Source organism: Vipera ursinii (assembly GCF_947247035.1).
Source record: "Vipera ursinii genome assembly, chromosome: 1".
In the NCBI taxonomy this organism is placed as follows: domain Eukaryota; kingdom Metazoa; phylum Chordata; class Lepidosauria; order Squamata; family Viperidae; genus Vipera; species Vipera ursinii.
In genome coordinates this window covers 42,309,388-42,324,300 of record NC_139512.1, presented here as the reverse complement: position 1 = coordinate 42,324,300, position 14,913 = coordinate 42,309,388, and the positions used below count along the sequence as shown (strand labels likewise).

At 35.9% G+C, this 14,913-nt stretch overlaps 1 protein-coding gene across 1 annotated transcript in view; it reads right to left on the bottom strand.

Annotated features, from left to right (window-relative positions):
- Positions 1-541: 541 nt before the first annotated feature.
- The window catches only part of RPS6KA5 (ribosomal protein S6 kinase A5), a 41,594-nt gene continuing 27,222 nt past the window's right edge, over positions 542-14,913 (bottom strand). Inside the window, exons 10-17 of the mRNA XM_083350213.1 lie at positions 12,402-12,527; positions 11,255-11,388; positions 9,913-10,006; positions 7,690-7,860; positions 5,490-5,681; positions 4,052-4,211; positions 3,088-3,245; positions 542-1,075 (exon numbers count right to left, since the gene is read on the bottom strand). Of these exons, the coding sequence (XP_083206339.1) occupies positions 836-1,075; positions 3,088-3,245; positions 4,052-4,211; positions 5,490-5,681; positions 7,690-7,860; positions 9,913-10,006; positions 11,255-11,388; positions 12,402-12,527 (1,275 nt within the window). The 3' untranslated portion in view covers positions 542-835. The remainder of the gene's footprint in view (positions 1,076-3,087; positions 3,246-4,051; positions 4,212-5,489; positions 5,682-7,689; positions 7,861-9,912; positions 10,007-11,254; positions 11,389-12,401; positions 12,528-14,913) is intronic.

Here is a 14,913-nt window from a genome sequence, read left to right as displayed (position 1 = left end):
CTATCACATAAATTAAGTTGCTACTTATATGTCATGTAGGGACTTACTTCTTCATATGCTGAGCAAGTGGCTTGTGTATATATGTCTTGCATAAAAAATAGCTTCTGCATATAAGGAAATGTGTTATTTTTGATTCTGGCAAATATATTGAAATATATTGAATATGAAATATGAAATATATTGAAACACATATTTGTTGAGGATTTAATACCTCATTTTACCTTTCGAGGTAGGTAAAATGAGGACCCAGATTGTTGGGGGCAATAAGCTGACTTTGTAATAATGCCGCTGGGGGGGGGGGCTGAAAGCCCTAATAAGCAGGCATATACATAGAATGAAGGCTATTGCTAAGCACATTGATTTGTGCTTTAGATTGTAAGCCGCCCTGAGTCTTCGGAGAAGGGCGGGATATAAATGGGATTAAAAAAAATACACACACACACACACACACATTTGTAAATTTGCACAATAAAATATATTTTATATAGAAAACAGCCTCAGTCTTTTTCAGCCTCCCCGCCGTGTGTGTATTACAAAGAAAACCAAATATAATAAAGAGACCAGGCTCCTAAGTGCAGGATTATGCCATTGGATTATAGACATCTTTGAAAAAGTGTTGGAGATGCACACATATTAAAATAAAACATTTTATATCACTTTTTTGTTTTTTGAATTTTGATTCTGGTTACAGACACAGTGGTATTTCAACACGTCCTATTTTGGCCTCAGACTGAAACAAAAATATTAGAAGGGGCAATTTGTAAACATATCTCATTACTGTATTCAAGAGAACAGGCATCAGGAAATTTCAATTATTATCCAAGAGAACAGATCTTCAATCAGAGAATTGAAAGATATTCTCTGACTTATTGCCGTCTATAGGATGTGTTGTCTGTAGTGTTTTTGTAGGGGTAGTTTTACCATAGGATTGAGAGGAAGAAGAATGAGAACTTTCACTGGAACTGCTACGGGTCTCTGTGCTTGTGCTTGTCTTTTTCATCTTTCTTCTTTTTGCAAGAGGTGCCTTGTCAACATTCTGGAGGCAAAATCCTTCCCTTTTATACTTGTTAAAAGCCTATTTAGAATAGCAAAAACAATCCTTAGTTTTCTCTGTTTCCCTCTGGTCAACCTTCAAAGTCTGTTCTTACCATATTTTTTTTTCCAAGCAGCACAACTTCCCATAAGAGTATTTCTTACAGTTAATTTCAAAATCTTCCTATATTGTTTCATAAACACCCACAAAAAGTATTCTTTCAAGTTCATCTAGCCCTTTAAATTAGCTTTTAATTTTCTAATAACGTTCTAATCCCTCTTCTGCTGTTATCCCCAAATTGATTTTTTTCTGTTTAATCCTTAAACATTCTTAAACTTATCTCATCCTGTAGAAAGAAACTCTTCCTGTGATGAAACTATCTCTTCAGAAGGTTCTTAATATCTAGAAAATCAATAGTAAGCAACTTCCTAAAGTAGGCAAACCTCGCATCTCTTGAAGGCCCAAATCATGGCTTAGGCAGGGTGATTTTCTTCTAGCTCCTAGAGGCCTCAAACTGGTTGAAGATTGTTATTTTATGATCTTTCTAGCTGACAGACTGTATGGAGCAAACCTGTGGGCGATCCTAGTTCTCTCCTTGATCTGGAAAGGAGTTCTGAGGAGCCAATCCGATCACTGGCTCCTCCTTCTGTAGTGGTTGACAGCTCCTTTCTCGCTTCCCCACAAGTGTGGCCTGGCCTATTATGAGTGCTGCATACTAATGACAGATTTGATCAAAGTCTTTGTTATCAACTGCAAAACACACCTAGCCAATTCAGAGACATTTGAATTTTTGGTCTACAATTTAGCTAAATATGAATCTTAAACATGAGAATGTCAGAGGAGGCTCTCAAAAGAGACAAGTTTTTTTAAGAGTTATGTGCATCTAGGATTGAATATAAAACCATTGGAGAACCATGGGTTCTAGTCCTGCCCTAGGGATGAAATCAGCTGTGCAATTTTAAACTAGTTACTTAGCTCTAGAAAGAAGGCAATTACAAACTATTTCCAAAATGTTGCTCTCCTCACAGCTTTGCACCGCCCAGCTCAGCCTCTCAGCACTGTAAGGAGAGTGCCCCGCTGCCTGCTGAAACCAGGCAGGCTGAAGGCTGGGCGGCATTGCACAGGTAACTCTCACACTACTCGTGGTATCCCCATTTGCTGGCCACTTCCAGGCGATAGTGCATTTCTTCATTCCTAATGAAGGGTGACACCTCCCCAGCTCCGTTTCTTGCCTGTTTTTCTCCCTCCTTCATCTCAAATATTTTCTCACCACTCTGTTCTGAAGGAAGGAAGGAAGGAAGGAAGGAAGGAAGGAAGGAAGGAAGGAAGGAAGGAAGGAAGGAAGGAAAGGAGAGGGAGGGAGGGAGGGTCTGAGGGAAGTCCTGCCTTAGCCTTGCCCTGCTCCCTTTCACCATCCCCTTGCCCCCTCCTCCTGGCCTATCCTGGGGGTCTCCCATCCTATTACTAAGGAAGCTTTGGATACAAAGCCCAGTCTTCTCACAGGGAGAGGGAGTGGGCCTCTCTCTGACGTTACCCTCGTACCCATCATGAGCAACCTGGCTAAGGAGAGCAAGCACAGCAGCATTGAGGAGGCAGTAAGCGCAGCTGTGCGTCCTCTTGGGGAAGTGGGGCTGGGCTTGGTGCCGCGGGAGCTCGCAGGGCGAGCTGGGCATTTGACCTCTGCTTCCCAGGGCTCCGGGCAGCCTGTACCATGATCCAGCCCCCCGTCGCATGGCCTGAGAGGAACACAGTGAGGCTTCTCCAGGGGATCGTGCCTTGGCACTTGCCCCAGTCCCACCCCCCTCTGCCAGAGACCCTCAGATCTGCCCCACTCCTGCCCAGGCCCCCACAGGCACCCTTGACGCAAGCAATGTAGAGCTGGGCATGCCCACCCAGTAGGCCACACCCACACCCACCCTAGCCACCCCCCCCAAGGGCAACCATGGTGTTGATGCGGCCCTCAATGAAATTGAGTTTGATACTCCTGAAGTAAATGATAGGCTGACATGAGAAATATAGTTTCATTTAGGGGAAAAAAGGTAGTATGAGCTTACATTAAAAGTTGCTTTGACATGTATTGCTGCTCCTGAAGATCCTAAATTGTCTGGAGTCATTAATGGGTTGGATGACAATTGGCAACCATCCTGAAGCCAATCATTGTGTCTCAAACTGGTCATTTTAATCCTCTTATTTGGATCCACTGTGAGAAGTCCTAGTATGAATGCATTAGATATTTTAAAATAACAAACATTATCTATTGAATGTTACTTATTTAACATTCATTTATAAACAGTTAACTTAAATACTGGCAATTATTTTTTTAAATGGCTGAATTTATTAATCTTTATTTAAATGTATACTACTTTGATATTCCTCTTATGTAAATTGATTACAATGAAACTTTATTTACAGAAAGGTCATGAAATATTATATTAATTAAGTTTAATTACCTTGTTAATTTTAATTTAGAAATGTCTATGTACTCCAAACCTTGAAACTTTTTTAAACATACAAATTTGAAAGCTGGAAGATCTGAATTAGATTCTATAAAAGTAAAACTTGATAAAATAAAATATGAAGCTGTTTTAAAGAAACAGAAATCTATTATAATATAGTTTCAGTTATTAATTTATAGAGATTGTGTTAGCATCCTCAGCAAATATTTTAGTAATTTCCAAAAGTTATTACTAATACCCCCATGTACTTTTGTACTGCCATGTCTATGTGGACATTTACCACTAGCCAATTATCCCTTTATTATTTATATTTCTGGGGCACTTCCAATAATTATTTGCATTATTTCTTAGATAACCAGGATAATTTATATCACTGAAAGTAGCAAACTTTTGCTACACTGTGTGTAAGTTCACTTACAAAGAAGTCACTGATGTTATGGATTAACTTTGCTTTGTTCACTTTAGTGAAGGTATTTTTATTGGTCAATGAACAAAATAAAGTTTCTGTATGTCTATCTAATACTCCTAAGAATTACTAGATAAGTCAGTGATCAATATATACCTTGTATCAAATCTTTGGCTTCCTGAGAAACGTTTTTCCAAGCATCTCCTTGAAATGAAAATTCCCCTCTTTTAATTTTCTTCATTGTTTCCAAAACATTTGTACATATTATACTGGTTTCTTGAGACTGAAAGGGTATTTGTCCTGAAAGCATTGTATACTTTTAAGGGGTGGGGGAGAAAGAAATATTTTAAATCAATAACTACATATAAATGCAGTTCTTATTTATCATATTTGTGTAGATATACAATAAATATCATTAATAATAAATTATACATCTAATCATTTTAAAGTTTATTTTTACACAGAGGTAGTCTTCTACTTACGACCGTTATTAAGCCAGGAATTACAATAGTAAGTTATGGCAATCATTACAATCTATTTTCCAGTGGTTGGTAAAACATTGTAGTCGTTAAATGAAGGCTGCAGTGATTAAGTGAATGTGGCAAGCATTAAACAAATCTGTTATAGCCAATGGCCAACTTTTGCTGGAAATCATGGTTACATGACCACAGGATGCTGCAAACAACCCTAAAATGAGAGCGTTACCAAGCACTCAAAATGTGATCACATGACCATGAAGGGGGTACAGTTTCAGAACTTCAAAAAATTGTTGAGGTGGGGGTGTCTGTCATAACTTTGAAAATCGCAACCAACCAGTCATTAAGCAAGGATTATCTGCAGTATAAATAAAGTAACATTTTCATAAGTTACAAAGTATAATTGCTTCAGTCAACTTGTTTCACAAGAAAGAGTATAATCTTATTAAACTCTAATCTTCTATTGAAAGTGATTAGGTAAAATGCCATTAGTCCTTCAACTCTGCTATTATAATTGTAACAATGGACTATCCGGACAAAATATGCTTCCTATCAATTATTGCCAAACGATCTGTGCCCAAAGATAGTATACTTAAACAAATTTAATCGTAAATAAGACTATATCACTGATTACAAATTTGACTGAATTAAAGGATTAATCATGGTCAAAATACATCACCAGTCTTATGATCTAATTCAAGTGAAATCAGAATTGTTTCCCCACTTTCCCTAGCAACCTATGCAAAAATCCCCACTAAATTTATTATGATGATAAATATCTTTAATTCTATTATTTTCAGGCATCTTACTTATTAGGCAGTTAGTCTAAATGTTTCTGTATCTGACAGGTGGTTAACTTTTATAATACTTGACCTTGTTTTCAATTATAATTTTGCTGGATACAGTTTTTGTTTCTACTGTATAAAGATCGTAGATTTTAGCCAGTTGAACTGCAGTTCATTTTTCTTAGTCTTTTCTGCTACATCTAATGAAATATTTCATATTCTGCTCAACATTAATGTTGAACATTTATATACATCAAATATAATTAACTTTTTCCATTAATATTGTTATCAGTCATGCTTGGATACTTCTTTAAAAATGCCAAATATGCTTACCAAAATAACTCCCAAACTCCAGAGGTCACAGGATTCATCATAACCATTATAGTTTAAGAGCTCTGGAGCAGCATAATGAAGGGTAAAACATGGAGTTCTAAGAGGCTGATTGTCTGAAGGTTTTAATCGGGCAAATCCAAAATCAATTATTTTTATTTCTGAATTATCACTTTCATCTGTGAATAATAAATTCTAAAAAAATATTAGAGAAGTAGAGTTAATTGTCTTATTATAGCAAGAATGCTGAAATGATTTTTATTGACAAAAGATAATACCTTGTTATATGTTACACACTCAGAATATCTTTTCTCTAAAAGCCTAATCATCAAGAATAAAAAAACAAAACAAAAGCAATACATCATTCAAAGACCACTCATTCAGCAATCATTTGAAGTTATGATGGCACTAAACAAGGAGACTTATGGCTGTTCATCATAGTTGTAATCATTGCAGCATCACATGATCATCATTTGGGCACAGTGCTCTGTTGTCCTGTGTTTGCCATTTGCAATCTTCACTGCCAGCTTCCATTAAGCAAAATCAACCAGGAAGCCAGCAAGGAGTCAGAAATGGCGATAATAAGATCACAGGATGCCAGGGCCATGTGGGATTCACCTAACAACAGCAACTGAAACTGCTGCAAATGCCATCATAAGTCATGTGGCCATTTGACACTGCACTTTCCAACTACATCTCTTAGTGATGGAGCTCCCAGTCCCAATTTCCATTGTCAAATCAGGACTACCGGTCTAGTGAAAAGTAGGGCAGGGCATGCTTAAAAAATGATTTAATAAAGTGCCTCAGACCTCACCTCTCAAGTACTCACTAAACAAGCTAGTAATTTTTTCAGATTTTCACAGGAACAAATACAGGTTTAAAAATACACTCATCAAAAGTTAATACGACTCTTAAAGCAGCATCAGGTTTTTTTCATGCTTATACGGAAGGCTGAAAAAATCTGCTTTAATGAGTAGAAGACACTGTCTATGCAAATAAGCACAGAAAAAAATCATACAAAATTATTGGACTTATTTAACAGCTTCTTAAGAACAACTGAGATCTATAAATTCAAAGCAGTATCTTCTATTTCAATTTAATTTGTTAGCCCTTCAGCATTACGGAGCAGACCAGGAAATAAACTCCACAGGAAGGCTAAAACTACTTTTATTGAGATTGGCTTTAATAACAAGCCTGGGCTATATCTCCTTCCCTTTCTTCCTAATGTTATCTCATTTCTCTAGACTCAGCCTCTTTCACTAGATAATGGGGAAAAGGGCAGGTTAAAAAATTAATAACAACACGAGCTCTTATATATTGCTGTCAAGATCATCTTCCTTACTCTCTGCACCCATAATAAATCCTTGCCTAAGCATAGCTTTTCTTATAGGATGATTTCAAATAATTTTCTTCTATGTACAGAAATTTTCCATTAGCAGAATGGTGTTTCAATTTCTCCTCTTCAGCCATACCTTCCCACAATTCCAGTGAAGTGGAATTTACTAACTTAGAACATAAGTTGTGTAGTTCTAACATTAAGCTGGAAAACAATGCACGTATAATAGACACTCAATTTAACAAATAAAACTAATACAAATACAAAGAAGGCTATATAGGTAGTCCTCAACTTACGATCAAAATTTCTCTTATTAAGTGCATTTTGCTCCATTTTACAACCTTTCTTGCCACAGTTAAGTGAATCACTGCAGTTAAGTTAGTGACATGGTTGTTAAGTGAATGTGGCGTCTTCATTCCATGATCGCCAGACACTGCAACCCATCATAAATATGAGTCAGTTGCCAAGCGTCTGAATTTTGATCATGCTGCAAAAGTCATAAGCGTGAAAAACGGTCATAAGGGTCACTTTTTTCAGTGCCATTGTAACTCTGAACGGTCACTAAATGAACTGTTGTAAGTCGAGGACTACCTGTATTATAGGACAGAAGAGTAGGCAATTGACTAAAATGACACCTCTCATAACTCACAGGTTATGTATCTCTTATGAGAAAATATTACCTTACTATTGATAGATAACTTGTCCTTATCTTAAGGTTTTTATAAATATTTTATTATGTTTTTATTTATATCAATTATTAAAAATACAGCTATAACAAATTGACAAAGTAAAGGAGAATAAAAGAATTAATAAGAAAGGTGAGAATGGTCAGACTTTGTAAGCTTCACACAGTTCCTAAATTCATACCTCGGGTTTTAAATCTCTGTGTAGTACTCCCACATCATGCATATGGCTCACTGCAGAAACTAATCTGTGCATGATATAACTAGCTTCAGTTTCACTGAAGTACTTCTTTTTCTGGATGCGTTCAAGTAATTCTCCCCCTTTCAGTAGTTCCATTACTAGAAACGTGTGGAGCTAAAAACAAATATAATTTTTAGAAAAATGTATTTCTAAATGTAGAAGAGAAATAATTAGTTGAACAGATTTACTATTCAATTAAAATACAAATACAGCTCTGAAAATTCTTTCAACTGATATATTGTAATTCAACTGATATATGGTAATGATAATATATTGTAATTTTACAACCTTTCTTGCCACACTTGTTAAGTGAATCACTGCAGGAGTCAAATTAGATTCCACCATCAAAATGATTCTTCTATCCCACCTTCCTGAGTTTTAGAAGAACCCACAAAATTTGTTCTGGCGGTTTAGCTCCAAAAATGAAACCCCAATGAGCAAGTAAGCATCTTATAACATACTCTGAGTTCCAACAAATGAGAAGTTGATATTTTTTGGGTTATTTGCTAACTAACCGTAGAAAGAAGTTGATATATCCTGATTAAACAGCATTTCGCTGCTCTAGATAAAAGGTTAATATTTTGAAATTAGTAAACCGTGTAGTTTAAATAATGCAAAAGTAGATCCTCCTATAATTATTTCATTGGGTACAGCCAAAGCCTAAAAGTTACTGGCAATGCTGATATTTAAGTTTTCCTTTCTTTCCCTTCAAGATCATTTAACATGGATTAGAATGTTTTATTCCTCTCTGAAAATAAAAGAGGGATTTTTATTTCACTTTTTATATAGTGTTATTAGACACTGAATATAACAAGACTTTAATAGTTAGGATGAAAAAGGCAGGCCTACATTGCTAAATACTAGAATATTTCTATCCAGAATTAAGAAAGGGGTTGAATTTATACTGGCTATCACACCCTTTCATCAGACTGGACCCAACTGGCTTCTCTCTGATAAGTAAAATGTTGATCAAACTTGGGATTAAAATATTTATTCTACCGTAATCTTTTTGTGGGTTTTATTGACAAATCTTCTGAGTCATTTTGCTGAATTAGCAATGTACACATGCAATAAATAAATAATTCCCACAACAAAATATTATTTTGCATCTTCTGGATAGCTATATGTACTTTTAGGAAAAAAAATATATTAGGGTTCAATTTGTTGTTGGAGATATAGAGCTCAAAGCAATGCTAATTCATATAGTGAGGTTCTTTGTGGGATAGAAAATATTTCCATACAATTTTACTTTCCACATTTTTTGTAAGTATTAAGTTTATTTAAATAATTTATTAATGTTTGGAAACAAACAGGATCAACAGAAATGTATTTTGTTCTCTTTCTTTGTATTATTTTGTCTGTGTGTGTGCATGTACTATATCAAAAGTCAGGCCCTATAGATAATTTGTTATATAAATTACACTAAACGTTCAAGAAAGTTGCTATTTTCTTCTAAATACTTTCTTACTTATTTGACATATGATATTTGAACATACCTAGGTACAATAACAATTTATCTGAAAAAATTAATAGTTAATAGACTTTTGGTACATTCTCTATATAAAGGAGCATGTATGCAAGAGTAGATAAACAGACAGAGAGACACAGCTAAGTAGACACTGCATAATAGAAAAAACATCTTTCCCCATGTCTCATTTTTTCTCATGAAATGAGTCGACTTAAATTTAATTAGTTAATGTATAACTTAGCATGGAAATAAATACAGAATATAAGTAAAGTTTAATTTAGTAAATAAATAAGGATGTTTGCAGTTTTTTCCCTTTCTTCTCTAGCTTGTAAATAGTTTTTTTAAAAAAATTAAGATATATAATAGCATCTTTTATGGTAGGTAAGTCCACAGTAGCTTTACACTATAATATATATATTTATTTCTTAACAGAGTAGTTGTTCTGGCAGAGTCTATTAGTGCCTCCCAACACAATATACAACAATAATTAATTTAACTGAAGAGGTGAAAAGAAAGATTTGAAAGTTAAAATGTTTCCATAGCTTGTAACAGAAAAAACAGTAAAATCCCTCCATATACTGTCATTTGTGTTCCTTTCATTTTCATTTAGCATGTTTCTAATATTCACACCACCTTTTCTTGCTTGCTTTCTAAAGATTAGGCAGAGCAAATACAGAAAGCAAAGCATATTGCAATACCTGATCGTGATAAATTTCATGCAATTTCACAACATTGGGATGTCCTTCGCAGAGTTTTAAAGCTGTAATTTCTCTCTGAGTGTTGACTTCTAGCCTGAAAAATTAAGTCAATGAATATTATGATAAAACAAACTTCTGATTTGACAGTGCTATCTTTATAAATTAGACTGCAAAGTTTGATGTAAACAATGTGCCTTTAAAACCCATGTTCTAATATGATTATCCAACTGTTTTCAACCTGACAAAGGAGATGATTAAGATCCTTGTAACATTAAGAACTTGCACCTTTGTATTCTTCACATTGTATGATTGAGGGTAAGAACTGTTTCCATTTCTTATCTTTATCAGAAAGTGTGTAGTCTATTCTTCATTGGACAGATCCTACACTGAGTACTAATTTCAGTTCAAAAGACAATATTTAAAAAGGATTTCACCCCCCCAAATATAAAAACAGAAATAGAAATAAGAAGATATTGACTATCTGTAGACCCAAACTAGATGTGTTCAGTGCTCAAAACAGAAGACTGATGGGTCAGAATAACATCACTCTTGAATCATCTGAAGGGATATCACAAAAGAAAAAAAATCCAAAAAGCTATTTTCTACTATCTTAGAATGCAACACTTAATCAGAATATTCCTTCCTGTAACTTATTAGGAAAAACCTCCCAGGAGTAAGAGCAGCTTCACAGTGAAACCAATAACCAAATAAGAAGACAGGCTTTCCATCACTAAATGGATTAAGTTTTCTTCATTCATTGAGCAGTTGAATGGACTTGATGACTCAAATGCTCTATCAACTCAGGGTTGAAGTATGTGCTGTAAGTATTTAAAATGTTTCAATATTTTTATGTAAGAGAGTTGTTTGTTTCAACTAAACATAATCTTTTAAAGCATTTACATTGTTAACAAATAATTTCCCCTCAGAATGGAGGTGAATGGCAGCTTGTATAAAGATATAGATAAACATACATACAGTAATCATCATGCTGCTTCCTTTGAGAGTGAGCAAAGTTTAGAAAGGAAATATAAAATAGGAGATCCGAACTTTAACATAATGAGATAAAAAAGGAAAGAGAATATAGCACTTTCCCAGGAGGACATATCTAGCCGCTATGTTTTTTTTTTTTTACCATGCTGCTTTTCCCCCCAGACATTTTATTGTAAAATTATAATGATTCCACTGCCTCAGGATTTCATCCAAAGTTTTACAATTTTAATTTTGCTACTGTGCTGTCCTGAACAGCTTAAGCTGTTCAGAGAATATTTAAATTGCAGGCTTTTCTAGAAATTAACTTATTTTTTTAAAAATAATAATAATAATGCATTGGTTGTTTTTATACCTTTTACTGATTATTTTTACTGCATATTCACGTCTAGTTTTTTTGTGTAAGCATTTTCGACAGATGGAAAAACTACCTTCTCCCAGTGGTTTTTCTTTTAAGTCCAGCTCATAGTGGAGATAAAATGGAGAGTCCTGAAATGCAATACTTCATTTTATTTATTAACAGTTACTGAATAAAACAAAAAATAGACAACTGTAAGCATATACACTTAAATGGCATGTGCAAAAGGAACTTCATTACCAGATAGTTTGGGCTAAGAAAAAAACTTATTAACAAGTTGCTTATTCATCAATGCTTCAAGCAGTATTAGCAGAGGCCAGGCATGTTACTGTGTCCATGTATGCCCATGACACTGTTTTATATTACCTACGGGAGCACCTACTGCCGGCGTCAACTTCCCTCCGTCCTGTACGTTCCCACAGAGAGGGCCTCCTCAGGGTACCACCGGTCAGAGAATGTCGGCTGGTGACCCCCAGGGGGAGAGCATTCTCGGTGGGTGCACCAATCCTTTGGAACCGCTTACCAGCTGAACTCTGGATGGCCCCCGACCTTCGCTCCTTCCAGCGTGATCTAAAAACTTATCTATTCGAACCAGTCGGCCTGGCCTGATGGGTTTGGGTTTTAACATTATTTTAACTAACCTACAACATTGGGCAGAATCATTCAACTTTAAATCTTGTAACCTGTATTCTTATTTTTATTGCCCTGTACACCGCCCTGAGTCCTTCAGGAGAAGGGCGGTATATAAATCAAATAAATAAATAAATAAATAAATAAATAAATAAATAAATAAATACCGGTAAATAAATAAATAAATAAATAAAAAATATAAGCAAATCTGCAGCGCTTTCTAGACTAAGCTTATTCTAAGTGGTATGAAAACATGCACGTAAGAACTTCCCTGATAGACCTGGATAAAGCTTAATACGGTATTCTATGCCTTACATCGGCTAACTAAATGAATCCATGTCAAATGTCAGCTAATAAGCAGGATATAGGAGTTTTACTGTTACTTTCGAACAAAATAAGCCCAAATAATAAGATATTCCTGTATCACAGTAAAGAAAACTATTAAGTTTTATATTTCACATTAAAATATGTTATGTACTAAAGAATTATTTTACATTTGAATGGTTATGACTACCTTCATCATAGCACTTCTCGCAATATTTGTAATTCCAGGTTGGTTATGTTTTGTCAGAAAATAAACTGGATCCATAATGGCTGCATTGTGTTTGAATAAGATAGAAGGAGCAACAAAAGAATATCCCTAAATGATAAAGAAACCAAACATCAGTTATGTGCAAAATTTTAAAGTATCTAATTTTAGCTCTAATGTCAATATTAGGTTAATCATACTTGGGGGAAAAATAACAATCACTGTTTGAACATTCCACTCCGTTGAAGGAAATAATACATCATTATATAATCACAGAAAAGCTTGCTTGAAAGACATTATATTCTGATACCCAAAATTGAAAATTTTAAAATACTTGTCTATGCATCAAAATATATTTATATATGTGTCTTCAGACAGCATGTTAAAATGCAACTGATCAATTACTATTAGCACCAACATATTCTGCAATATATTCTATGAGAAGAGATAGACTTTGTAAATGACTGCTACTAGATTAAACCTGTGTAGTATAACTAAATAGAGTAAAATTGGTCTAAATAGATATATTTTTATAGCTGCTTGTTCAAAGAATGGCATTTGCAAAATAAAGAGTCTGTGTGGAAATGGTAAAGGGTATGTTCCACATGGCCAAGACTTGAAAGGAGGTAGCCAATCTTGATTGATCAGAGAAGGCAGCATGAATTTTTCATGAGAAGTAAGCAAGCTGAAATAGTTTTCAAAAATGATTGTTTGGCTTCGCTTTAATTGGAAACATCCCAATTAACCATGTCAGGGAGAGCTCTAGCCGCCTCCTGAGTCCTAATCTTTCCGCTTCCCTTCTCTGGAATGTAATATGAGAAGAAATAGAAAGCAATCATTTCCAGTTTACATTATCTGCAAAATAATGAATTTTCTGAATCCTGTTGTTGTTAATTTCAAAGTCGTGTCCAACCCATCGCGACCCCATGGACAACGTTCCTCCAGGGCCTTCCTGTCCTCTACCATCTTCTGGAGTCCATTTAAGCTCACGCCTACTGCTTCAGTGACCATCCAGCCACCTCATTCTCTGTCGTCCCCTTATTCTCTTGCCCTCAACCTTTCCCAGCATTAGGCTCTTCTCCTGTGAGTCCTTCCTTTTCATTAGGTGGCCAAAGTATCTGAGTTTCAACTTCAGGATCTGACCTTCTAAAGAGCAGTCAGGGTTGATCTCCTTTAGGACTGACCGATTTGATCGCCTTGCAATCCAAGGGACTCGCAGGAGTCTTCTCCAGCACCATAGTTCAAAGGCTTCAATTCTTTGATGCTCAGCCTTTCTTATGGTCCAGCTTTCACAGCCGTACATTGCAACTGGGAAGACCATAGCCTTGACTATATGCACTTTTGTTGGCAGGGTGATGTCTCTGCTTTTTAGTGTGCTGTCTAGATTTGCCATGGCCTTCCTCCCCAGGAGCAAGCGTCTTTTAATTTCTTGGCTATAGTCCCCATCTGCAGTGATCTTGGGAGCCCAGGAAAATAAAATCTGTCACTACCTCCATTTCTTCCCCATCTATTTGCCAGGAATTGAGAGGGCCGGATGCAATGATCTTGGTTTTCTTAATGTTTAGTTTCAACCCAACTTTTGCACTCTCCTTCTTCACTTGCAACAAGAGGCTCTTTAGTTCCTCTTCACTTTCTGCCATTAGAGTGGTATCATCTGCATGTCTTAGGTTGTTGATATTTCTCCCGGCAATCTTAATTCCAACTTTTGATTCGTATAGCCCTGCCATGGCCTTCCTCCCCAGGAGCAAGCATCTTTTAATTTCTTGGCTATAGTCCCCATCTGCAGTGATCTTGGAGCCCAGGAAAATAAAATCTGTCACTACCTCCATTTCTTCCTCATCTATTTGCCAGGAATTGAGAGAGCCAGATGCGATGATCTTGGGTTTTCTTAATGTACTTTTGCACTCTCCTTCTTCACCTGCAACAAGAGGCTCTTTAGTTCCTCTTCACTTCTGCCATTAGTGGTATCATCTGCATATCTTAGGTTGTTGATATTTCTTCCGGCAATCTTAATTCCAACTTTTGATTCGTATAGCCCTGCCTTTCTCATGATGTGCTCTGCATATAAGTTAAACAGGCAGGGCGACAGTACACAGTCTTGCCAGACTCCTTTCCCAATTTTGAACCAATCAGTTGTACCGTGTCCAGTTCTCACTGTTGCTTCTTGACCCGCATATAGGTTTCTCAAGAGACAAATAAGATGGTCTGGTACTCCCATCTCTTTAAGAACTTGCCACAGTTTGTTGTGATCCACACAATCAAATGCTTTAGCATAGTCAATGAAGCAGAAATAGATGTTTTTCTGGAACTCTCTATCTTTCTCCATGATCCAGCGTATGTTGGCAATTTGATCTCTAGTTCCTCTGCCTGTTCAAAATCCTACCTGTACTTCTGGTAGTTCTCAATCCGCATACTGCTGGAGTATAGCTTGTAGGATTTTAAGCATACCTTTAATAGCATGTGAAATGAGTGCAATGCTGCGATAGTTTGAACTTTC